The 26,872-nt window shown below is 39.3% G+C and overlaps 1 protein-coding gene across 1 annotated transcript in view; it reads left to right on the top strand.

Moving 5' to 3' along the window:
- DLAT (dihydrolipoamide S-acetyltransferase) overlaps window positions 1–26,872 on the top strand; it is a 31,452-nt gene that overhangs the window by 1,460 nt on the left and 3,120 nt on the right. Inside the window, exons 4-12 of the mRNA XM_036075438.2 lie at window positions 142–295; window positions 3,082–3,208; window positions 4,931–5,118; window positions 6,855–7,008; window positions 17,540–17,607; window positions 18,769–18,861; window positions 19,211–19,318; window positions 21,990–22,105; window positions 26,087–26,249. Of these exons, the coding sequence (XP_035931331.2) occupies window positions 142–295; window positions 3,082–3,208; window positions 4,931–5,118; window positions 6,855–7,008; window positions 17,540–17,607; window positions 18,769–18,861; window positions 19,211–19,318; window positions 21,990–22,105; window positions 26,087–26,249 (1,171 nt within the window). The remainder of the gene's footprint in view (window positions 1–141; window positions 296–3,081; window positions 3,209–4,930; window positions 5,119–6,854; window positions 7,009–17,539; window positions 17,608–18,768; window positions 18,862–19,210; window positions 19,319–21,989; window positions 22,106–26,086; window positions 26,250–26,872) is intronic.

Genomic DNA, 26,872 nt, shown 5'->3' with positions numbered 1-26,872 from the left:
AATTTGTGGAACTCAGGTGCTTAGTGGAGTGTTTTGACCCAGAACTGAGAAAGTAGGAGTTAAAGGCTTCTGAGACTACTTTTGTAGGAGATAAATCTGCTTTATAACCCCCTGTACTTACACATTCTTTCTCTTCCATAGGCCTGAGGATATTGAGGCCTTTAAAAATTACACATTGGATTCCTCGGCAGCATCTGCCCCACAGGCAGCCGCAGCACCAACCCCTGCTGCCCCTGCTTCACCACCTACACCTTCTGCTCAGGCTCCTGGTAGCTCATATCCCACTCACATGCAGGTGAGGCTCAGCCTCTGGTTGTTTGCTCTAGAAAACTTAGTATTCATTATTTTTCGTATATGGCCATCACATCCTGGAAACTGGCATTAATTATGGCTAGGTCTTGTCATTTGAAAGTAAAGAGAGATTAAAAAGAAGAAAGTACATAGGGATTTAAGTATGCAAATTAACAATTTTATTTCTAGTCATTATTTCTAGGAGTGTGAACATTGACATTCCTTTAAACTTTCTCAGCCTCAGTGTAATAGATAGGATAATGCTTGGCATTTCTCATTCAAGAACATTGTATTAGATTTGGAGGATGATTTGTACTTATATCTACTCTTTGTATTAATAGAGTGTTTAGTAGGCTTCTAGTATTGTCTATTGAATAAAAGTCCCCAGTTGATGTTTTCCTTTGACATGTGGTGTTTATTTTCTAAGAGTGGGTGAACTAGTCCTGTAATATTAATGAGGAAACTGACATTAAAGTATGAGTGTAGAATAGACAAAAGAGTTGAAGGCAATAAATATTCTGTTAAATAAATCTGTTTCTAAGAAACTACAGCAGTTTATTAGATATTACAGTAATCCCATGTATATTTGTGTGTTTTGGGTATTGGAAATGGGTAAAAAAGCAGCTGGCCCTTTTCTAAAGGATTAAGACTAAAGCTTTTCTTTCACTTAGTTTATTTGTAGAAATTTCTGTATAGGAATCATTTTATTTTTTGGACATAATGTTCTTCACATGGTCTTTTATTAACAGCCACTTGTGAAGTTTTGTGTGGTGTTCAGGTCACACATTTGTTTCATCCTATTCAGTAAACTCTATCTCACTACATAAAACACACGTCATTTCTCTCCATTTTATATCTGTGACTTTGTGTGCAAGTGTTACAGTGGTATCTTAATTATGTTTAAAGATCTGTATGGAGATTATTGGCTCCAGTGGTTTTTAAGAAGTAGATGGAGATGGGGCACCTGGGTGGCTCAGGTGGTTAAGCGGCTGCCTTCAGCTCAGGTCATGATCCCAGGGTCCTGGGATCGAGCCCCGCATCGGGCTCCCTGCTTGGCGGGAAGCCCGTTTCTCCCTCTCCCACTCCCCCGCTTGTGTTCTTTCTCTAGCTGTCTCTCTCTCTCTCTGTCAGTTAAATAAATAAATAAAATCTTAAAAAAAAAAGTAGATGGAGATGACTAATTCTGAATAAGAAAAACGTTCAAAAAATATTTTCTAATTAGAGTTCTAAGTTTTTCTTCTTTTTCCTCTTTCCCAAGACATTAATTGAAATGATTTTTCTCTCAGAATAATCCTTTTGCTAATTAGATATAAAAAACTAAGAAGATAGCAAACAAAACCCATAATTACTGGGTAAGCATCCAAATTCGGTGGACACACAAACCATATAAATAGCAAAGCAATGTTTCATTGAGATCAGCCAGTCTGATGTTTAGATTTTATTGGGGTGGAAGTGACTATTTCCTTTATTTATTTATTTTTCCTGCAATAGTTACCAATTTGGATGCCTTTTCTTTCTTTTTCTTGTCTGATTGCTTGTGACTAGGACTTCCAGTACTATATTGAATGAAAGTGGTGAGAATGGACATCCAGGATACCTTGTTCCTGATCTTAGAAGGAAAGCTCTCAGTTTTTCACTATTGATTTTGATGTTACCTGTAGGTTTGTTATATAAGCCCTTTATTTTGTTGAGTATCTTCTCTCTATGCCCACTTCGTTGAGAGTTTTTATCATGAATGGTTGTTGTACTTTGCCAGATGTTTTTTTTGCATCTATTGAGATGATCATATGTTTTTTATCTTTTCTCTTATTAATCTTATATATCACATTGATTTGTGAATATTGAACCACTCTTGCATCCCTGGAATAAGTCCCCTTGATTGTGGTGAATTTTTTTTAATGTATTGTTGGATTCGGTTTGCTCATATTTTGTTAAGGATTTTTGCATCTTTGTTTATCAGAGATATTGGCCTGTAGTTTGTTTGTTTGTTTGTTTTTGGTGGTTTAGGTATCAGGGCTGGCTTTGTAGAATGAATTTGGAACTTTTCTTCCTCTTATTTTTTGTAATAGTTGAGCAGAATATGTGTTGACTATTCTTTAGATGTTTGGTGGAATTCACCTGGGAAGCCATCTGGTCCTGGACATTTGTTTGTTGGGAGTTTTTTGATTACTGATTCAGTTTCATTGCTAGTGATCAGTCTGTTCAAATTTTCAGTTTCTTCCTGATTTAGAAGGTTGTATGTTTTAGTAATTTACCCATTTCTTCTAGGTTGTCCAATTTGTTGGTGTATAATTTTACATAATATTCTTTTTTGGGAAGTTTGGGAGAAATGCAATTTCCTCTGAGTGAAAAGATAGATGCTAATACAGAGCACAGCAAAATTTTAATGGAATCGTGTAAACCAAGATCATTCTGTGAAAATGAAAAATTCTAGCTTAATCTAAGTGATAAAAAAGATGAAAGGATGCTCTGTGCTTAAATATGTAGTTGAGGAATTAATTTTGACTATCTAGAAAGAAATCTTTCCTAGTCTACCCCTTGCTTTTAACTTTGGTGGAGGGGGGGAGGTCAGAGTATCACTGGTACTGTAAATCTTGGGCTTTGAAGGGTGATTCAACTGGTGCGGCACTACTGAGGCATTGATCTTTTGCTGTTATGGGGGCATCAGACAGGTGGGAACTTGGATCGTCAGTCACTGTCATTCCATAAAACTACTGAAGCTTGCCTAAGTGCCATTGTGTCCAAGGCTTTCATAATGTGTTAAGCAATAATATGTGTTTGTTTCTACAGGTGGTTCTTCCTGCCCTCTCTCCCACCATGACCATGGGCACAGTTCAGAGATGGGAAAAAAAAGTGGGTGAGAAGCTAAGTGAAGGAGATTTATTGGCAGAGATAGAGACTGACAAGGCAACTATAGGTGAGATTTCTTCAGCTCTTAATGGTTGAGGCACTGAGTTTTCCAGTGAGGGAAGAGGATTGCCGTCCTATCCTATAATGAGTGAGTGATAACACGAAAAATTTTAATTTTTGGGATTCATTTCCTGGAACAGGCTATGCCATGACAGAAGTGTGCATAGTGGAATTTGTCAGTTCCACGCTGCACTTTTCATGAATCAAGGATATGTCAACTTAGAGATTATTTTTATCTAGAGTCTGCTTCTTCGTCTTATTATGTTACTGAGAAACTGTATCAGCACTGCTATTCTTTAAATTGGGCAAGGGGGAGAAAAGGAAATGGGAGAAAATTACTTTCACGGCAGGAAAATAGCAAAGATGACTTTGAGGGAAAACTGAAACCAGGATTTGGATTGCTTTCGTAGTTTCAGAGTTTGAGATAGAATGTATATGTACCTGTTTACACATCATAGTGCGTTTCCATATATTCCCTTTCTGATTCATTTTTATGCTCAGAACAAAGCCCACCTATTATTTGTGATAATATTTATAGATATTAGTAGATCTATTCTTTCCTCTCCAGTCCCCAAAGATGCAGTGGGCGATTCTAGGCATCCTCTGCAATGGTGATTTTTAGATTGTGTTCTTCAAACTCCATGGTTCCTTGATGGCACTTTGGGGCAAAGGAGACTTAATGAACAGGACTCTACTTTGCCCTGACCCTTTCCCCAACTTTCACCAGGGCAACTCCTTTTTATCTTCTTGCATATTGTGTTCCAACCGAAAGATTTTATTAGAAGAAATGATTCTGTTTGTTAGAAACAAACAAAACCCCTTGGTAACAATAGATCTGCTTTGCCAGAATTGCTATAGAGATGGTATTCGAGACTCTGGTAGTCACTGGAGAAGCATTACCTTTGTCAAATTCTTTAAACTCTCTTCTGGCCTTGGAGTCTTTTTTTTTTTTAACATAGCTTTTATTGGATATTAATTCTTAACTGGAAAAGGGAAGGATTCATCAAAGATGTGTTTGTCAGGGAGGGGCACAACAGAAAGCCAAGAGATCTGTAAGGCAAAAATTGTTCTCTGCAATGTCTTCTTTTAGTTTTACTTTTGTAACACTTCATTTTTGAGTTCTTTATCAGAAGAGCAATCACTGAATAAAATGTAAGTTGTCAACACCATAGAAACCCTAGTAATGCCATATTTCTTCACACTGAAATATTTAGTTGAATACCAAATATAACTTCTTTGAAAACTCCAAAGATACTTTTAAGCGCATAATCCCACATCACTGTCAGTTCTAGTAGCTCCCTTAATTTAACATCCATGTGGTTCTGATTTTTAGAAGTACAACTGATGCCGTATTGGTGCAGTTGATGTCCTCTTGGAGTCTTGTGGGTCTGCATAGCGGCTTCTCTTAGAGATGTTTTAAAGAAAATGTTCAGAACTAACTACTGTCTAAATCTCTCATAGTTTTAATTAACAGCTATTTATTTAGTATTTATACCAGGTACTGTTTCTAAGTACTTGAAAAATAATAATTTTTATAGCATCCCTATGAGGTAGGTATTATTGTAATCCCCATTTTGTAGCTAAAGAAGCTGAGACACAGAGACATTAACTCACAAAAGGTTATATAGCTAGTTAGAAGGAGAAGAGCTTTTTACTTAAAACTGTGCTTTGAGTTTGGTGGGATAGTGGAGTCCTTTAAATTCCATGATGGTCTTTCTTTCTATTTAAGGTTTTGAAGTACAGGAGGAGGGTTACCTGGCAAAAATCCTGATCCCTGAAGGCACAAGAGATGTACCTCTAGGAACCCCACTTTGTATCATTGTAGAAAAAGAGGAAGATATACCAGCGTTTGCTGACTATAGGCCAACTGAAGTAACTGATTTAAAACCACAAGCACCACCATCTACCCCACCCCCGGTAGGTATGCTTCTAGAATTGAGGGAACACTTAACCACATCCGTCTCTAAATTAAGGGATTAGATTGGATGATATTCTAGGTTCCTACCAGCTCTCAGATTCTATAAATGAGGAAGGAGATGGTTAGGGGCGCTTGGCTGGCTCAGTTGGTAGAGCCTGCAACTCTTGATCTCGGGATTGTGAGTTTGAGCCCCACATTGGGCGTAGAGATTACTTAAGATATTTTTAAAAACCTTTAAAAAAAAAAAAAGATTGTGAGCTTTTGTGGAGATCTACAAGGTATGTGGCTGTGCACCATGCCCCTAATAGTCAGTTGTTGGATCCTTGTAGCTTTTTTTTTTTCTTGCTGTCTTGAGTCCTGCTGAGAACAAAGCTGAGGTGACATGTTTTTTTCTGCTTTAGATATAGATATGTGTATGGTAATTACTGTATACAGTTGTTCATGAACAACATGGGATCTGGGGCACCAACTCTGCGCACTTGAAAATCTCTGTATAACTTTGGATTCCACCCAGATTTAACTACTAATAAACTTGCTGTTGGCTGGAAGCCTTACTGACCACATAGACAGTAGACAGTCAATTGACACATATTTTGTGTAGTATATGTATATGATACATATTATATGCCATATTCTTAAAGCACAATAGAGAAAATGTTATTAAGAAAATTGTAAGGGAGAGAAAATACATTTATAGTACTGTACTGTAAAAAAATCCATGTGTAAGTGGGCCTGTGTAGTTCAGACTCGTATTGTTGGAGGGTCAGTTAATCTTCGTTACTTGTCGGTACTCTTGGTATTCACTTACGATAGTGGGTCAAGCTTATTATTTATTTTTTATTTTTTTATTTTTTTAAAGATTTTATTTATTTAAGCTTATTTTTATAATACATTAGAACCTTGACATAACATGGCTTGTTTTGCATAGAATCTAGTCCTGTTGTGTATGCTGTACAGCATACACGATATATCTAAAATGTACTTGTATGCACCTCAGGCCTAGATAACACTATGATGAGGCTTCTGTACATGTTAGAATCATGTGAGTTTAGACTAAGTACACATTTCTGTCAGAGAAAACTTGATTTCTGACTTGCCTACATTTGTAGGGAGCTGGCAAATAGTAGTTACTTCTTTTTTTTTTTTAATGTTTTATTTATTTATTCATGAGAGTCAGAGAGAGAGAGAGGCAGAGGCAGAGGGAGAAGCCGGCTTCCCGCTGAGCAGGGAGCCCGATGCGGGGCTCGATCCCAGGACCCTGGGATCATGACCTGAGCCAAAGGCAGACGCTTAACCATCTGAGCCACCCAGGCGCCCCAATAGTAGTTACTTCTTAACGTACTTTCAACATGGAACCTTCCAGCACAATTTATTATTTTGAAATGAGGTTAAGTAAAAACAGAACTATGTTGGTCATGAAAGACAATGAGAATAAAGAAACAGCAAGAGATGAAAGTAAAGAAAGTTTGTAAGGATATTACATACTGGTTAGCAGTATTGAATTCCACGTCTCCCCATGTTATCAGGGCGTAAGATAATGTGGTTCTGTCTTTGACATGAGGTTATATTATTATTCTTCATATTGCTATATTATGTTGGTTAAGCAGGAAAAATGTGCATAATGATCTTTGGGAGAAAGATAAAAGTTACTTTGATTTCTTAGTAAATGTAAGCTCTGAATCTTTCAGACCAGTCTTTACAGTGGTGAATGAACAATTTGTAACTTTTTCAAAAGGTGGCCCCTGTTCCTCCGGCTCCCCAGCCTGCGGCGCCTGTGCCTTCAGCCGCCCGCCCAGCTCCTCCTGCTGGGCCCAAGGGGAGGCTGTTTGCTAGCCCTCTTGCAAAGAAACTGGCAGCAGAGAAAGGGATTGATCTTACATATGTAAAAGGTAAGTTTGTCTTATGGAATGGGGCTGTAAAGATAAAATTTACGAGAGATTCCTTCCTAAGACCGACAAGACAGCTCTGTACAGCCCTCCTATCTGGGGTAGTGCAGAGAAGGGTGAGGGAGGGACGTCATCTCCTTTGGTGCCACCACAGGTGGGGAAGCTTACTGTGCTGTATTTAATCCATCTAGGATCTACCTGTATAATGTAGGTGCCGTTTTCTTTCTCGGTTTATGGGAACTGCTTAATTTTTACTGAACGTATAATATGCTTGTTCAGCGGAGTTGAGTTTTAGGACTTGACTGTGTAATAAGAAATCTCTGCTGGTGTAAGGCTGGCTGAATCTAGCAGTACACAGCATAAAACATAAACCTGGGGTGACTTGAAATGACTTTGAATAATAAAATTCATATAAAACTGAAGTTCCTTGAGGGCAAAGGAAAATGTCTTATTCATTATTTTTTTCTCTCCAAAGAGAAAGTATCTTACTGATAAGAGCATGGGGTCTTGAATCAGATCATCTGGGGTTTACTGCTGGCTTTATCATCTTCTCTGTGATAAGACTTTAGGTGAATTACTTAACTTGTGTATGTCTGTAGATGAATTACTTAAACCATCTGCTTTTCCATCTGTAAAACTGAAATAATAGTGCACATTAAAACAGTCAGAGGGCCTACGACAGTATCTAGAATGTAACAGTACTCGATAGATGTTAGTTCTGTTCATATTAATATTGCCTGGTATTTAAATAAATATTTTTGAGCTCAAATGTAATGTAAGGTAATTAAGATACTTGGAGAAGGGAAATTACTAATCCTGGAGCCTGGTTTGATGGCTACTACTGTGTGCTAGTCACTGAATTGCCACATTTAGCATGACATTTCTTGAAGTAAGAATTATCATTCACCATTTTTTGGATAAGAAAATACTCTTTAGGGATCTCCCTTTCTGTTAAGTAGTAAAGTTCCAATTTGAGTCTAGATACTGGTTATTTCCCCAGTTGTCCAGCTGTGGGCACTCAGTGCTGGTTATCATCTGTTTGCTGTCTTTTGTTGTGTGGTTAGAAGGCAAGCCAGTCCCCCAAGAATAAGAATAGAATATTGTAAATTTTTTGGCCTTCAGAGGATTCTTACAATATTTGAAGATGCTTTTTTCCATTTTTATGTTATTTCACTGGCATAGTGCCACTTTTTATGTATATATGACTAGAATTAGGGACAGCAATGTAAGCTGGAATAAATTTTAAGGAGAGGGGGGACTGGGTTAATAATTATATCAAAAGAATTTAGACAAGTAAAGAAGGATCATTCATGAGATACTTAGCAACACTGGCTGCTGTACCAAAGATACAAGTGGGAAAGTCCCCATATTCTTACCAGGCAATTAGAGTTAGGTCATTCATTTACTACTATTTAAACCAATATGCACTGAGTCTTGTGTGTGTGTCATTTGTTCCTAAGACAGACAAGATTTCGTTTCAGATGCTTATGCTAACAAAAATAAAGAGTTGGGGCACCTGGGTGGCTCAGTCGTTAAGCGTCTGCCTTCGGCTCAGGTCATGATCCCAGGGTCCCGGGATCGAGCCCCACATCAGGCTCCCTGCTCCGCAGGAAGACTGCTTCTCCCTCTCCCACTCCCCCTGCTTATGTTCCTTCTCTCGCTTTGTCTCTGTCAAATAAATAAATAAAATCTTTAAAAAAAAAAAAAAAAAAAAAAAAAAAAAAAAAAAAAAAAATAAAGAGTTAAGCAGGGAGTACAGCATCGTAGTGAAGAGTATGGGCTCTGGAACGGGAATGCTCAGGTTTGAACCCCAGCTCTGCTGTACACTACCTGTGTGACCTTTGGTGTCTCAGTTTCTTCATTTGTATGTAAAAATAATGCCTTACAGGTTGTGAGGGTGAACTGAGTTAACAAACAGTGCCTGCACATAGAAAGCATACACAGGTATTAGCTAATAATGAAAATAACTTGTGATTACCTAGGATGATCCAAATGTCAAGAGAGAATAAACCAAGTGAAACACTGTTGAGTGACAGGGTGAATATACGTGCAGCCTGACTGCTGTTAGATGTGGTGGTTGGGGAAGATCTTTCTGATGAGGTGACATTTGATCTGACCTGAAAGATGAGGAGGAGTCAGCTGTGAGCCAGCCCTGTGAAGAACTGGGGACAGACCAGTAGTACACAATCTGAAGTGGGAGAGAGCTTGGCACGTTTGAGGAACATGAAGGAGGCCAGTGTTAATGGAGCATAGCAGGCAGAGGGTCTAGTGATACTAGGTGAGGTTGGAAAGAAACATAGGGGTGAGAACGAGGACTTGACAGGTCATGGTAGAATTTGAATTTTATTTAAAGCATAGCAGGAAGCCACTAAAGGGTTAAAAGAAGGAAGTGACATAAACTTATATTTAAAAAAAATCATTTTGGCTGCTTTGTGCAAATGGGTTAAATGAAAGCCATGGTCCCTGTTAAGATGCTGTTGCTGGAACCGACAGTGGTGACTTAGACAAGCATGGTCAGAGTGGAAATGGAAAGAAATGGAAAGCTTTGAGAAATTTTTTTGACAGAATCAATAGAACTTAGAAAGGATGGTACATGGGGACTTGACAGCAGTTATTTCAAAACAGAGGTGTGGTGGGAGCCTGTCTGGGTAGACTGAAAAGTAGAAAGTGGATGGAGAAGTGGAAACAGCATTGTGGACAACTCACTCAGAAAGCTTTGCTGTGGAGGGCAGGAGCTAAGATGGCAGTAGGAGGACCCTAGGTTTGTCTTGTCCTTTGAACACAGCTAGGTAACTATCAGATCATTCCAAATATCCAAGAAATCAACACGAGGACTGATAGAACAAACTGCACAACTAGAGGGGGAGAGGAGGCAACATCAAGGAAGGTAGGAAGTGAGGAGATGTGGTTTGGGGGAGAAACGGATCATGGGTTGCGAAGAGAGGCAAGAGAACGGAGCACACAGGGATACATATAAGGAGAATACTTCCCCAAAGCCATTGGTTGGGAAAAGGAGAGGGACTGATTTTTGTGAGTTTTTGCAACCAGCAGGGCTCAAAGACTGGAGTTTTAGAGGTCCACAGGCTTGGCTAGGATAGAGCCCTGAGAGCACTGCCCTATTCTTAAGAGAGCAGGCAGGCAAGCAACCCTAGGGTGGATGGTGCGATCTGAGGATTGCCTAAAGCACATGGGGAGAGACTTGTTAGCTCTTCTTGGAGCGCTTCTATGAGAGGTGGTGTTCCCTCTATGGGGAGAAAAAGAGCCAGCCAGTGCCATTTCCCTCCCCCACCCCTCAGCATAAACCAACTTCAGTAAATAGCACAGTCCCAACACTTGCTGCCTGACCTGCTTACACCAAGTCCCATCCCCCTGTGCTCTGCTGGTACTACTTTTCTCACGCAAGTGTGCCTAAGAACCAGCGCAGCAGGTCCCTTCCCCAGAAGATCAGCACAGACCCTCGCACATACCATATCTCCTGACCATAGAGCTCTGCAAATCTTCAGTTCTAGTGGAAGTAGCATCGGGTCTCATTTAACAAACGGATCAGAGCATACCTAGTTGAAACTCGCCATACTCTGACCAGGGTCCAAACACTGCCCACTCTAGGCAAGGATTGACTGACGGATAGAGCAGCCAGCACGCAGCGGCAGAGTGCACACGGCACGCTAGAGACACTCCCTGCAGTGCCAGGCCCTGGGCACTGTATGACCTCTTCTTGAAGCCATTACTCTCTGGAGCAGGAAATATAACAGGCTTTTCTTTTTTTTTTTTTTTTTAAAGATTTTATTTATTTATTTGACAGAGAGAGATAGCGAGAGAGGGAACATAAGCAGGGGGAGTGGGAGAGGGAGAAGCAGGCTTCCCGCAGAGCAGGGAGCCCGATGCGGGGCTCGATCCCAGGACCCTGGGATCATGACCTGAGCCGAAGGCAGACGCTTAACGACTGAGCCACCCAGGCGCCCCTATAACAGGCTTTTCTAACACACACAAGACAGAGACCTAGACAAAATGCCAAGATGGAGGAATTCATCCCAAAAGAAAGAACAAGAAAAGGTCATGACCAGAGATCTAATCGAAACAGATATAAGTAATATGCCTGGTGGAAAATTTAAAACAACAATCATAAGGATACTCGCTGGGTTTGAGAACAGCATGGAAAACATCAGGGAGACCCAGACTGCAGAAGTAAAAGAGTTAAAAAACAATCAGGCAGAAATGAAAAATGCAATAACTGAGATTCAAAACTGGCTGGATGTAATGACCACTAGGATAGAAGAAGCAGAGGAACGAATAAATGATACAGACCTAGAATTATGGAAAATAACGAAGCTGAACAAAAGAAGAATGATGGATCACAAGAGTGGACTTAGGGAACTCAGTGACTCAATCAGACATAATAACATTCATATCATAGGAGTCCCTGAAGAAGAAGAAGAGAAAGGGGGGCACAGGGTTTATTTGAGGAAATAATAGCTGAAAACTTCTGTAGTCAGGGGAACGAAACAGACAACCAAATCCTGGAGGCACAGAGAACTCCCATCAAAATTAACAAAAGCAGGCCAACACCAAGACATACTGTAGTTAAATTTGCAAAATATAGTGATATAAAAAAAAATCCTAAAAGCAGCAAGACAAAAGAAGTCCTTAACTTAGAAGACCCATAAGGGTAGCTACAGATCTCTCCACAGAAATTTGGCAAAACAGAAGAGAGTGGCATGATGTATTCAACATGCTGAATGGGAAAAATCTGCAGCCAAGAACACTCTATCCAGCAAGGCTGTCATTCAGAATAGAAGAAGAGATGAAGAGTTTCCCAGACAGGGGCGCTGGGGTGGTGCAGTTGGTCAAACGTCTGACTCTTGGTTTCGGCTCAGGTCATGATCTCAGGGTCCTGAGACTGAGCCCTGCAACGGGCTCCGTGTTCAGCAAGGAGTCTGCTTAAGACTCTCTCCCTCTCCGTCTGCCCCTCCCCTCTTTCTCTAAAATAAATAAATCTTTAAAAAAAAAAAAAGTTTCCCAATCTAAAAAAAAAAAAGAAAGAAAGAAAGAGTTTCCCAGAAAATCTGGGTGTCTGGGTGATCTCAGCTCAGGTCTTGATCTCAGGGTTGTGAGTTCAAGCCTTGTGTTGGGTTCCACACCAAGTGTGGAGCCTACTTAAAACACACACATGCATGCACGCACACTTCCCAGGCAAACAAAAACTAAAGGAGTTCGTGACCACTAAACCAGTCCTGCAAGAAATACTGAGGGGGATTCTTTGAGTAGGAAGGAAAGACCAAAAGTTGACAAAGATAAGAAAGGAACCAAGAAAAATCTCCAGAAACAACAACAAAACAAGTAATAAAATGGCACTAAAAAGAGTATCAATAATTACTCTGAAGTAAATGAACTAAATGCTCCAAGCAAAAGACAGGGTGTCAGAATGGATAAAAAAACAAGACCCATCTATATGCTGCCTACAAGAGACTCACTTTAGACTTAAAGACACCTGCAAATTGAAAGGAGGGGATAGTGGGGCACCTGGCTGGCTCAGTTGGTGGAGCATGTGACTCTTGATTTCGGGGTTGTGGGTTAAGCTCCACATTGGGTGTGGAGATTACTTAAGGATAAAAAATAAAAATTTTAAAAAAGTGAAAGTGAGGGATGGAGAAACATTTATCATGCAAATGGACACCAAAAGAAAGAGTAACAGTGCTTAAATCAGACAAACAAGATTTTATATCAAAGATTGTAACAAGAGATGAAGAAGGGGACTATATCATAATAAAAGGGACTATCCAACAAGAAGATCTAACAATTGTAAATATTTATGCCCCCAACTTCAGAGCACCCAAATATGTAAAACAATAACAAACATAAAGAAACTCATTGATAATGATACAGTAATAGCAGGGGACTTTAACACCCCACTTACATCAATGGACAGATCATCTAAACAATATCAACAAGGAAACAGTGGCTCTGAATGACACACTGGACCAGATGGACTTAACATATATTCAGAACATTTCATCCTAAAGCAGCAGAATACACATTCTTTTCAAGTGCACATGGGACATTCTCCAGAATAGATCACATACTAGGTCACAAATCAGGCCTCAACAAGTACAAAAAGATTGAGATCATGCCATGCATATTTTTTTACCACAACACTGTGAAACTTGAAGTCAACCACAAGAAAAAATTTGGAAATGCCACAAATACATGGAGGTTAAACAACATGCTACTAACAAATGAATGGGTCAGTCAGGAAATTAAAGAAGAAATAAAAAAAGACACACGGAAACAAAATGAAAACACGATGGTCCGAAACCTTTGGGTTTGCAGCAAAAGCAGTCGTAAGAGGGAAGTATATAGCAATACAGGCCTACCTCAAGAAGCAAGAAAAATCTCAAACAACCTAACCTTATACCTAAAAGATGTAGAAAAAGAACAATAAATGATGCCCAAAGCCAGCAGAAGAAGGGAAATAATAAAGATTAGAGCAGAAATATTGATATAGAAACTAAAAAAACAGTAGAACATCAATGAAATCAGAAGCTGGTTCTTGGAAAAAATTAATAAAATAAAAAAATAAAATTGATAAACCTCTCCCCAAACTTACCAAAAAGAAAAGAGAGGGGCGCCTGGGTGGCTCAGTCGTTAAGCGTCCGCCTTTGGCTCGGGTCATGGTCCCCGGGTCCTGGGATCGAGCCCCACGTCGAGCTCCCTGCTCCGCGGGAAGCCTGCTTCTCCCTCTCCCACTCCCCCTGCTTGTGTTCCCTCTCTCGCTGTGTCTCTCTCTGTCAAATAAATAAATAAAATCTTTAAAAAAAAAAAAAGGACCCAAGTAAATCACAAATGAGAGAAAACCAATACCACAGAAATACAAAGGATTGTAAAAGAATATGCCAACAAATTGGACAATGTGGAAGAAATGGATAAATTCCTAGAAACATATAAACTACCAAAACTGAAAGAGGAAGAAATAGAAAACTTGAACAGACAATAACCAGCAAAGAAATTGAATCAGTAATCAAAAATCTCCCAAACAAAGGTCCAGGGCCAGATGGCTTCACGGGGGAGTTCTACCAAACATTTAAAGAAGACTTAATACCTATTATTCTCAAACTATACCAAAAAATAGAAAAGGAAGGAAAACTTCTGAACTCATTCTATGAGGCCAGCAGTACCCTGATAACCAAAATCAGACAAAGACTCTACTAAAAAAACCTACAGGCCAATATCCCTGATGAACATGGATGCAAAAATTCTCAACAAAATACTTGCAAATCGAATCCAACAGTCATTAAAAGAATCATTCACCACAATCAAGTGGGATTTATTCCTGGGTTGCAAGGGTGGTTCAATACTTGCAAATCAACCAACATGATACACCAGTTAATAAAAGAAAGGATAAGAACCATATGGTCCTCTAAATAGATGCAGAAAAGCATTTGGCAAAGTACAAATCCATTCATGATAAAAACTCTCAAAGAAGTAGGGATAAGGGGAAACATACCTCAACATCATGAAGTCCATACATGAAAAACCCATAGCTAATACCATCCTCAGTGGGGAACAACTGAGAGCTTTTCCTCTACGGTCAGGAACAAGACACAGTGTCCACTCTCACCACTGAAGTCTTAGCTTCAGCAGTCAGACAAGGCTTCCAAATTGGCAAGGAAGAAGTAGAACTGCCACTATTTGCAGATGATACGATCCTATATAGAAAACCCAAAAGACTCCCCAGAGTATTGCTAGAACTGCTAGACGATTTCAGTAATGTCACGGCATACAATATCAACATACAGAAATCTCTTGGATTTCTGTACACCAGTGATGCAACAGAATGAGAAATCAAGGAATCAGTCCCATTTATAGTTGCACCAAAAACCCTAAGATAGTCGGAATAAACCTAACTATAGAAGTAAAAGATCTGTTCTTTGAAAACTATAAAACACTGATGAAAGAAATTGAAGATGACACAAAGAAATAGAAAAACATTCCTATTTCAGGTTTGTGGCTCTGAATTTAGAGTATAATTAGTCATCTAAGTGTACTTTTTTTTTTTTTTTTTAAGTAGGCTTCACGCCCAGCATGGAGCCCAATGCGGGGCTTGAACTCACAACCCTGAGACTGAGATCAAGACCAGAGCTGAGATCAAAAGCGGATGCTTAACCGACTCAGCCACCCAGGCGCCCCTATGTGTGCACTTTTTTGATCCCAACAGCATTAAGCTACTCTGATGCTGCCATTGAGAAGGCAGACAGTTTAGAGTTTGACCAGCGAGTGAGTATAACCGTGATCCCCAGTGTAAGCGGGGTGAGGAAGAGGTGAAGATGATAGGGAAATGATGATGAGAGCAGTTGAGGCAGTGGAGTGGGGGGTCTTGGTGAGGTTGAAGAAATTTTGCAGTAAGAGGGAATGGTCTAGAATAAGTGAGTTGAGAGGATCAGTGATTGTCACCAGATATGTTTTTTCCACACCAGCAGTCAATTCTCTGTCACCACCTGGGTATCTAACACTTCAGTTCTATTCTGACACTAACTCTCCAGAGTTAGCGTCAGGCTCCACAGGGTTAAGGGTTCAGTCCCACAAGACTGCCCCCACTTCTGATGTCAGTTGCAAGTCCTCATGTATGCGAATTCACTAGAAGGACTCACAGAACTCAGGAAGGCACTGTATGTACCATTACTAGTTTATTGTACAGGATACCACACAGGAACAGTCAATAGAAGAGATGCATAGGGCAAGGGTTGTAGGGGAGATGGGTGCAGAGCTTCCATGCCCTCTCTGGGAGTACCACCCACCCAGCACATTGATGTGTTCACCAACCCAGAAGCTCCAAATCTTGTTTTTTTAAAAGAGTTTTTATGGAGGTTTCTGTAAGAAGCATGGTTATTTAAATCCTTGGCCGTAAGTTGTTAAACTCAGTCTCCAGTTCCCCTTCCCTCCTTGGAGGGACAGATAACTTAGCAAATATGACCAAAATGTAATCATTTGGGGAGAAACTGTTTTAAAGCCTAAACCCTAATGTTCAGAGTTTGATTTGTCTCACAGCTACTCATCTATGTTTCATATTTATTTGAGGCAAAGCACGTTCACATCACTATCCCATTTTATCTTCACAGCCTTCCTTTGAGCAGGGGCCGGTATTAGAATCTTTATCCTACAGATGAGACTAAAGACCAGAAGAGATTAAGTGACTCTAGTCTTCTAATTTATATTTGACAACAACCCTACATTTTTTACTCCTAGTCTGGCGTTCTTCCCTTTAAGCCATATTGCTTTATGATGGCCTGTTGTGCCTTCTTCATGAGATAGGCAGAAAGATTTAAAAGATTTCAGTTGACTCCTGACTTCTTGTGGGTGCCTAAAGCCCAGCCTAAGGCAGGTGATACTGCAGGTTTCTTCCTCTTGAGGGGCTGTGGCAGGTCTGCCTTGGTGGTAAGGGGAGGTTATGGTTTCTGTTGTTTATAAAGGAGGGTATCTAATAGGGGTACTGCTACCTCTGTTCTAGAGCTCCAGGTGAGGATAAACACAATCCTAGCCAACTCGTTTTTCATAATGAAGGGAAGGAGTTGGGACGAACTGCATACAACAAGACTCCTTTTAAAAGTCTGCTCTGGGGGAAGATGAATCAATTTGACCAAATTTTTTCTAGAAGTGGGCAGTGTGAAAGGTATTTTAAAAACTAAATTCTGAGTCTTCTTAGAATTAAGGTTCAGGATTATCTGTTTGGGTCTGAAGATAAACCTGATTGGTTGTGGATGGGAGGAGGAAGGAATTGAGTGAAAATAAAAGTGAGCCCTTTGTGAGAGGATTTGGAGATCTTTCCTTGTGTGAAGGATTTGAAGATCTTTCCTTGCACATACTTCATTCCCAGTCTCTGACACAGGCCAGTTTAGAACCGTGGCCACTGTGAGAAAACTCTAAATGATGGAGACCACAAAAGGAAGGAGTAATGCTGAAGATGAGATCATTGCAGTTGAGAGTTACTCAGGCTATTTTGGGGTGAAAAATTTAACTTGCCTAATATGCCCGAAACAATTGTTGTATCTGTTGACTTTGTACAAAGGGAATTCTTCATGATCAAATGAATCTAGAAACCAAATGAGATCCATTTCAAGGTTCAGAAAGGGTTTTTCAGAGCTGAATAAGAGAGGAGGCAGCTAGACCTTGGGAAGTATAAATTGTACTCAGCATTATTCATATGTCAGTAGTTCCCAGTTTAAAAGTAAAGAACATGAAAAGATGAAGTACAGCTTAGGTAAAACTCTAAAAGAAAAGTACTTAACAAAGAGTATTTGCTGTAGTTACAAAGAAAAGAACCACTACAGCTCAAGTGAGAGCACTCTGAATTATAATTAATAATTGACAAAAGCTGCTGTCTTCGGGAGACTGTTAAGGTGTAGGAGTAAGGCGGTGAGTGACCCCTTTGAGGGTCTTTGGTAGAGAACCCTTAGGAGCTTGCACTTCAGGATCATAGTGTTGATCTCCTGGAGGAACCAGCAGTCTGCTCTCACATGTGATATTTATGCATCTCTTCCAGGCACAGGACCAGAAGGCAGAATCATCAAGAAGGATATCGACTCTTTTGTGCCTACTAAAGCTGTTCCTGTGAGTTAGATTTGGCATTTTTGTTTTGTTTTGCTTTTGGTAGTTTGTCCCTGCAAAATGCTCTGTCCAACCTATTAGACACTTTCATACATTACTTATGAATGGAATAGCTTAACCAGAATTGTGGGTTTTTTTGTCTAATTTTACTGGCTAGCAGTATTTAGATATGAATGTGCTGTCACTCAGCATAGAAAAGGAAAGATGATATGCTGCATTGACATGCATTCCTTTTTTTTTTTTTTCCTTCAGAAGTGGTACTAAATTTTTCCTAACAAATCCTCTCCTTCTAATCCAGGCCCTACTTTTAAATGCACGCTTACAAGTTTTTGACTAGAGTTTGAGTTTTATGTAATTATTCCACACAAGGATTAAATCCATATAGCCAACCAACTTCTATTTGGTGGTTAAAGTGTTAAGATAATTAGCTAAAATTTAGGAAAATGATTTAGTGATTTAGATGTTTGCTTTATTTATTTTTTAAAAGATTTTATTTATTTATTAAAGAGAGCGAGCGTGAGCAGGGAGGAGAGGGAGAAGCAGGCTCCTTGCGAGCACTTAGTGGACTGAGCTACCCAGGCGCCCCTAGATGTTTGTTTTAAAATGAAAGATATGGGGCGCTTGGGTGGCTCAGTCGGTTGAGCGTCTGCCTTCGGCTCAGGTCATGATCCCAGGGTCCTGGGATCGAGCGCCACATCAGGCTCTCTGCTCAGCGGGGAGTCTGCTTCTCCCTCTCCTACCCTCCCTGCTTGTGCTCTCTCTCTGTCAAATAAATAAAATCTTTAAAATAAGTAAATAAAATGAAAGATTTATCATTGTTTTTTCTTAACACTGTTCAGAAAAGTGAATTACCCTGTTTTACGTTTATCTCTAATCCTTTTAATTTAGGAATGCTTTGATTGCTTTTCTTGAAGGTAATTTTGCAAATACAAAATTATTTTGACAAATTAATCATTGAACAAAGAAAAATGATACTTAAAACATGATCACAGAATTCTAAATATAAAAATTAAAAACAGACTTCTTACATAAGCACAGTACAAATCTGAGTCCCTTTTGCTCCCTTGGGATAGAGATAGCTATTTTCTGTAAGCCTTTTAATGTTTACTTTGCCATCTGTAAGAGTCACTAGCAGGTACTAAGAGCTTCTGTACTTGCCCATAGGCTCCAGCAGCTGCTGTGCCTGCCCCGGGTCCAGGAGTGGCACCCGTTCCTGCAGGTGTCTTCACAGACGTCCCAATCAGCAACATTCGTCGTGTAAGATTATTACTCTAAATCTGCGACCAAAGCTGTGGGGGGCATCTTTACTCTGATTGTTCAATTGCATCCACAGTTTGAAACGCTAGCAGACACTTTTTTTAGTTGGGAATCTTAGATGACTAGTTTTAAGATGTTTGGTTTGGCCAATTAAATACTTGTGATAAACAAACATTGCTATGATTAAATACTACTAAAAGGAGCCCAGGTTCTGGTGCATATTCCAGTTCTGGTAATGCTTGAGGTAACCATTACCAGGGAGCAGAGTAAAGGGGCAAACAGAGCCCTGCATTAGGTAAAGTCTCACCTGAGCTTAAGATAAATGATGTTTTAATCTCTTTGATTTCAGGTTATTGCACAGCGGTTAATGCAGTCTAAGCAAACCATACCTCATTATTACCTTTCCATTGATGTAAATATGGGAGAAGTTTTGTTGGTACGGAAAGAACTTAATAAGGTAAAAGGTCTGGAAATTCCAACTCTATAAATTGTAAAATTCCTGTTTTTAACCCCACTAATCATTTACATTTTTACCTGTATTTTTTGTTAAATATGTGCATTGATGATGGAAAATGGTGTCCTCTGATTTTATTTTACTTTTTTAAAGAGAGGGAGAGAGGGGTGGGCCAGTGGCACTCAGCATTATACAGGTTATCTATAACCTCTCTGACCTCCTACTTTTCCACTTGCTCACTCTGCTGCAAAACCAATGATTGTCTTCCTGTTCCTCAACATTCCACCTGTATATTCCTACTTTAGTCCCTTTGCACTTGGTGTTCGCTCTGCATGAAATGTTTTTCCTCTAGCATCCACCTGCCTTCCTCCTTTACTGCCTTAAGGATTTGACTCAATATCACCTTCTCTGGTTTTCCCTAGTCACCTTATTCTAAAATTAAGGGTAGAGGAGTGAGGTGAGTGGTCAGTTTTCCCTTTAGTTCTTCTCTATTTTTCTCTTTATCATTATCTTACATACCATATGTTTCATTTATTTATTATCCCCTCCTTTAGAATGTAAGGTCCCTAAGAGTAGAATTTTTACCCATTTTTTTTCACTGCTTTATATCCAGGGCTTTTAGAATTCTATGTCTAGAACAGAGTACTCAAATATTAGATGCATGAATTAATAAAGCAGTTAAGGATTAACAGGTAACTGGCTACAAGAGTTAGAGATGATTGCATGCTTTTATTGGCAAAATGTTACCGCTGTTTTTATAATACATTTATTTGAAAATTAGAAATGAAAAATGTATGTCCAGTGTATTATTTTATTCATTTAAACAGTTTTATTTAGATATATTTCACATACCATGTACCCATTTAAAGTTTATGATTCAATGGCTTTTAGGATATTCAGAGTTCTGTGACCATCACCACAATGAATTTTGGAACATTTTCATCGTCCTGAAATGAAAGTATTCTCCCATTAGCCATAGCCCCCACCCCAATCCTCCCAGCCTCCCCAACCCTAGACAGTCACTTACCACCTTTCTGTCTTAGATTTGCCTATTTTGGATATTTCCTATAGGGATAGGGATATCATTGAATCTGTAGATCAATATGGGGAATATTGCCTTCTTAGCATTCCTCCTCCATGAATATGGGGTGTCTTTCCATTTATTTAGGACTTTAATTAATCTTCTCTAAATTCTTTCAATAATTTGTCCAGTTTTTTGAGTATAAGCTTTTGTACTTTTGTTAAATTTATTCGTAGGTATTTTGTTCTTTTTAATAACTATTATAAATTTCAGAGTGTTCATTGTTACTGTATAGAAATAGCATTGATTTTTGTATATTAATCTTGTATCCTGCAACCTTGTTTTTTATTTAGTGTGTTCCTTAAGATTTTATATATACAAAATCATGTCATCTCTAAATAGTGATAGTTTTGCTTTTTCTTTTCCAATTTGGATGCCTTTTATTTCCTTTTCTTGCCCAACTTCTCTGGCTAGCACATCTAGTAAAATGTTGATTAGAAGTGGCAAAGTGGACATCCTTGTCTTGTTCTTGATCTTAAGAGGAAGTAAGTCTTTCACCAGTGAAGTATATGATGATGGTTGTGGAACTTTCGTAGATCTGTTTTATCATCAGGTTCGGGAAGTTCCTTTCTATTCCTAGTTTTTACGAAGTTTTTATTTTGTCAAATGCTTTTTCTGTGTCTATTGAGATGGTCATGTGATTTTTGTCTTTTTTCTATTAGTATTTTATTATATTAATTGACTTTCAGATGTTAAACCAACCTGGCATTCCTGGAACAAATTCCATTTGGTCATGGTGAATAATCCTTTTCATATATTGCTGGATTTGGTTTGCTAGAATTTTTTTGAGGATTTTGGATCTCTATTCTTAAAGAGGTATTTGTCTGTAGTTTTGTTTTTTCTGGGCTGTGTTTTTTGTTTTTTAATTGTGTTATCTTGGTCTGGCTTTAGTATTGGGTTAATACTGACCTCATAGAATGAGTGGGGGAAGTGTTTCCTCTTCTATTTTTTGGAAGATTTTGTGAAGAATTTATATTCTTTAAATGTTTAGCAGAATTCACCATTTGGGGAAGCCATCTGGGTCTAGGCTGTTCTGTGTGGTTAGTTTTTAAATTACCATTCAGTCTCTTTATTACTAGTTGTAGATTGATTCAGGGGTTCTATTCCTTTTTGATTCAGTTTTGGCAGTTCGTGTCTTTCTAGGAATCTTCCATTTCATCTAAATTATCTAATTTATGGGATATAGTTCATAGCATTACCTACAAACCTTCTTATTTCAGTAGGGTCCATAGTAATGTTCTACTTCATTTCTGATTTTAGGAATTTGAGTCTTCTTTTTTTTTTGTCAGTCTAGCTAAACGTTATCATTTTGTTGATCCTTTCAAAGAACCAACTTTTGGTTTTGTTGAGATAAGTGAAAATGAAGGCATAACATACCGTAACTTAAGGGATGCAGCTAAAGGAGGGCTTAGTAGGAAGCTTATAGCTGAAAAGGCCTACGTTAAAAAAGATGAAAGAACCAACTTTTAGTTTCATTTCATCCTTTACACCTCAGGACATTTGTATTCTTCCCCCACCATCCCCTGCCAGATGACAAGTTTCAGTCTTTGGGAAGAGAGTTTAAGAAACTACAATGATTTCTTGTCTTTGCAGATGTTAGAAGGGAGAAGCAAAATTTCTGTCAATGACTTCATCATAAAAGCTTCAGCTTTGGCATGTTTAAAAGTTCCTGAAGCAAATTCTTCTTGGCTGGACACAGTTATAAGACAGTAAGTAAGATACTGCTGGGGAAAGTATATATCCATCAGCAGTTTTCTTGTGCTATCTCATGTATAACAAGGAGTATAGGGTGTAAGGAGAAATGGGATACAGGGAGGAGAGGACTTCCATAGGCAAAACAGTTTGAAAACAGGGTAAAACTATTTATGAGATAATGCTAAGTTTAGTTAGTGAAGACTACAAATTCTTTGAGTTTAGAAGAGGGAGGTAAGTTTACAGATGTGAATAAGTTGATAACAACTGTTACAAAGCAGGGTTGAAATGGTTTTTGTTCACCAGTTAGTTCTGCTGAACTTTAATGGGGGCAAATTGAAAACAAAACCAAGAAACATTTGTTAATATTATGGTGGCATGTGACTGGCATGGTACTCAGTGTCTTTCACATGTTTTCTCATTTTAATCCTTATGGCCACCTCATGAACTAGGGGCTTTCACTCCCATTTTACAGATGAAGAAACTGAGGATTCAAGGAGTTAAATAACTTTCCTGAATTAATATGTTAGTGAGTAGCAATTCTGACTCTTGCACTGAGGCTTGTTCTACTATGTAGATTTTTTAATATTATTATTAATTTAATTTCTATTAAAATAGTAGTATATACATTAGAATATTGCTTCATGGCTTATGGTGACCTATGTGAGGTCTTACTTCTAAGAGGCAAATACAACTTTTTTTTTTTAAGATTTTATTTCATTTTGGGACGCCTGGGTGGCTCAGTCGGTTAAGCATCTGCCTTTGGCTCAGGTCATGATCCCAGGGTCCTTGCTCAGTGGGGAGCCTGCTTCTCCCTCTGCCTGCCACTCCCCCTACTTGTGCTCTCTCTAACAAATAAATAAAATCTTTAAAAAAAAAAAAAGATTTTAGGGGCGCCTGGGTGGCTCAGTCGTTAAGCGTCTGCCTTTGGCTCAGGTCATGATCCCAGGGTCCTGGGATCGAGCCCTGCGTCGGGTTCCCTGCCCCGCGGGAAGTCTGCTTCTCCCTCCCCCACTCCCCCTGCTTGTGTTCCCTCTCTCGCTGTGTCTCTCTCTGTCAAATAAATAAACAAAATCTTTAAAAAAAAAAAAGATTTTGTTTCATTTTATTTTATTTTTAGAGAGTCAGCACGAGCAGGGAGGGCAGAGCAAGAGGGAGAGAAGGGGAATCTCAAGCAGGTTCCATGCTCAGTGTGGATCCCAGTGTGGGGCTCGATCTCTCAACCCTGAGATCATGACCTAAGCCAAAATCAAGAGTCGGACGCCTAACTAACTGAGCCACCCAGGCACCCCATCTTCATATTTCTAAATAACATTTTTCTCTTGCCCTTTATGGATTTTTCATTTTCTTTATCAACTGATTTGTTGTACCCTCCATACACACACACACACACATACGACAATCCTACCAAAGTGATTATAGCACAAATTTTGGATAAATCAATATTCAATATTAATATTTTTATGCCTGTGAAAATATTATTTATAACTAAGACATGTAGTATGCTGTGAATACTGGCCAAACTGATCTTAATGGTTGCCTAAGAAGGGCCTATGTACTCATCATCAGTTCTTTCTGAAAGTTTCCAAGAGAACTCTAAACCATTTTCCAGTCTTGTCAAACATAACAGGTAACCTGCTTATTCTAATTTTTTCCTTGGTCACCCCCCTCTTGGAGAACATTTGAAGGTCTTACTATTCCTTATAGACTATATTAGTTTCCTAGAGCTTCTGTATAAATTACCACAAAATTGGTGGCTTAAAACAAAAATTTATTCTTCGTTCTGAAGGCCTGAAGTCCAACAGCAAGGTGTTAGCCAGGCTGCACAGCCTCCATAGGCTCTAGAGGAGAATCTTCCCTTGCTTTTTCCAGTTTTGATGGCTCCAGGCATTCGTTGGCTTGTGGCTACATAACTCCAAACTCACATGGCCCTTCTCTCTTCTGTCTCTTACAAGGACACTTGGCATTGGATTTAGAGCCCACCCAGATAACCCAGGATGATTTCATCTCAAAATCCTGATTAACCTGCAAAGGTTTTTTTTTTTTTTTTAATTTGACAGCATGCACAGCAGGGGGAGCGGGAGAGAAAGAAGCAGGCTCCCCGCTGAGCAGGGAGCCCAATGCAGGGCTTGATCCCAGGACCCTGGGATCATGACCTGAGCCGAAGACAGACGCTTAACCCACTGAGCCACCCAGGCGCCCCTGCAAAGATCTTTTTATTAAATAAGGTCACATTGATAGATTCTGGGATTAAGACAAAGAACTATCTTTTAGAGAGCTGTTATGAACATCTGTGTACAATTCTCTGTGTTGACTTGTTTTTATTTTTCTTGGGTTGAAGTAGAATTACTGGGTCATAGGGTAAATTAATATTTAACCTTCTAAGAGTATGTGAAGAAAACACTTCTTTGATGAGCAGATTAAGGTTACAGGCCAAGTTCTGTGAATTGTTCGTTAGTTCCTACCAAATGCCCTTCATTCATTTGTTTATATGGCCATTCAGCAAATACTGAACATGTACTGTCTGCTATATTCCGTGGTGAGCGAGATAAGAAACACCATGCTTACTCTGGAGGAGGAAGACTTTGGAGTGACAGGATAATTATAAGAAAGCAGTATTGGGGGTGCCTGGGTGGCTCAGTCAGTTAAGCGGCTGCCTTGGGCTCGGGTCGTGATCCCAGGGTGCTGGGATCGAGTCCCACATCGGGCTCCCTGCTCAGTGGGGAGCCTGCTTCTCCCTCTGCCTCTGCCTGCCGCTCTCCCTGCTTGTACGCTCCTTCCCTCTGACAAATAAATAAAAGTCTTTAAGAAAGAAAAAGAAAGCAGTATTTGCTGTGATACCTTGGCCATAGCCCAGCTGTGGTAGCTGCTAAGGGGTCACACATTATTATTCGACCAGGTCCTTGTGTTTGCAAGTGACAGTCCCACTGCCCCTGGTCAGCTTGGGCACATTGAGGGATTTGGTACCCATAATATTCTAAAGCTTGAGCCTAGAAATAGCTGGAGTTCTTCTTCATGTGAGGTTTTAATTTTTTCTCAACTGTAGAGAACACTTCGGCAGGGGCCCTAACACAAACCCCAAGGAGGCTGTGGATACAATTTAAGAGTTTGGGAACTTGGATGAGGGGGAAAAATCATTCCTTTCCACTAACCTCTAACTGAAATTTGGCATTTCCTCCTCCTATAAATGTAGAGAACAAATCAAAGAGGTATTATTAACAGTACTTGTACTGGTGACCAATAAAAATCACTTATTTTCTTATCAGATTGTAGTTGTTGCAGGTGTCTTTTAAAAGAGTGTTTTTTTGCTTATCACTACATCAAAATTTTAGCAGTTATTAGACCTCTTGCCAGATCTTGTTACTGAGTTAATACATATATCACAATTTTGAATTTCAATATAGTTGTTTTTTTATTTAGTTGTATTTGTTTTGTTTGTGGTAATTGAGTATTTTATGTTCTGTGTTAAAAATACATATTCTGAGAAGGGACCCAGATGCAAAGGTACCCATGGCATAACACAGATTAGGAATCCTACTTTTATGTTCTGAGACACTACCGCCCTACATCCTGAGCTCTCCTATCTCTCCCACAACACAGTCCTCTCCCTCCACTCTTCCTTCCATCTGCTTAGACTCTGCCTGCAGACTCCACTCCTCACAGTCCACTTCATCTCAAAATTCAAGAAGTTCTTTTTGTGTAATTCTCACTGAGTGCCGGGCCTTTTCCACCTGTACCCATGTGTCAGTCAAGGTAGGTGCAAGGCAGTTAGAGCACATGTGAAACCAACCTACTGACACATTTCTTGTTCATTTTTAAAAAGTCCAAGTTAAGAAGAGGGCATAGCAAAATGTAAAAACCAGGAAAGATATCCCTCTGGCTGAAAAGTAGCCCAAACTGAGGTAAATGTCAATATTCTTGCTTAACCTGACACATAAGCTCTTAATAAATATTGTGATGATTACTGAAATTTCCTTCTCTTTTTTCTTTTGAAATAGAAACCATGTTGTGGATATCAGTGTTGCAGTCAGTACTCCTGCAGGGCTCATTACACCTATCGTATTTAATGCACATATAAAAGGACTGGAAGCCATTGCTAATGATGTTGTTTCTTTAGCAACCAAAGCACGAGAGGGTAAATTACAGCCTCATGAGTTCCAGGTAAGGTATTATTTATTTCCCTTCTGAAATGTTAAGAATTATGTTATGTTTAAGGGTGGCATAATGCTGGGTACCTGGGTGGCTCAGTCGGTTAAGTGTCTTGGGCTCAGGTCATGATCCTGGTGTCCTGGGATAGAGCCCCGCATCGGGCTCCCTGCTCAGCGGGGAGTCTGCTTCTCCCTCTCCATCTGCCCCTCTCCACTACTCGTGCTCTCTCTCTCTTTCTCTCTCTCAAATAAATAAAATCTTAAAAAAAAAAAGGGTGGCATAATGCTTTTATTGCATTTTTCACCTTTGATTCTGCCTTATATTCTTACACAAGTCCCTGAAAACACAGAAAAGGTGAATACCCTGTCAAAATCTGAAAAGACATTTTCCAGCAGTTTGCAAAACTTATGACTTACGTTCATACTTGTAATGGTTATATATTTTCATTAAAGTGTATTCCATTAAGGCCTGCCTTTTTTTCCCCCTTTCAGCTTTTTTGATTTATAAATATCAAATAAGAATTGTATATATTCAGAATATATAGCTTTGATGTTTTGCTATATGTATTGTGAGATACATTGTGAGATGATCATAGTTAAGCTAAGTCACATCTGTCACTTCATGCTGTTTTCCTT

The sequence above is a fragment of the Halichoerus grypus genome, chromosome 11 (assembly GCF_964656455.1).
Source record: "Halichoerus grypus chromosome 11, mHalGry1.hap1.1, whole genome shotgun sequence".
NCBI lineage: Eukaryota > Metazoa > Chordata > Mammalia > Carnivora > Phocidae > Halichoerus > Halichoerus grypus.
This window is presented reverse-complemented; position numbering and strand designations above follow the sequence as displayed.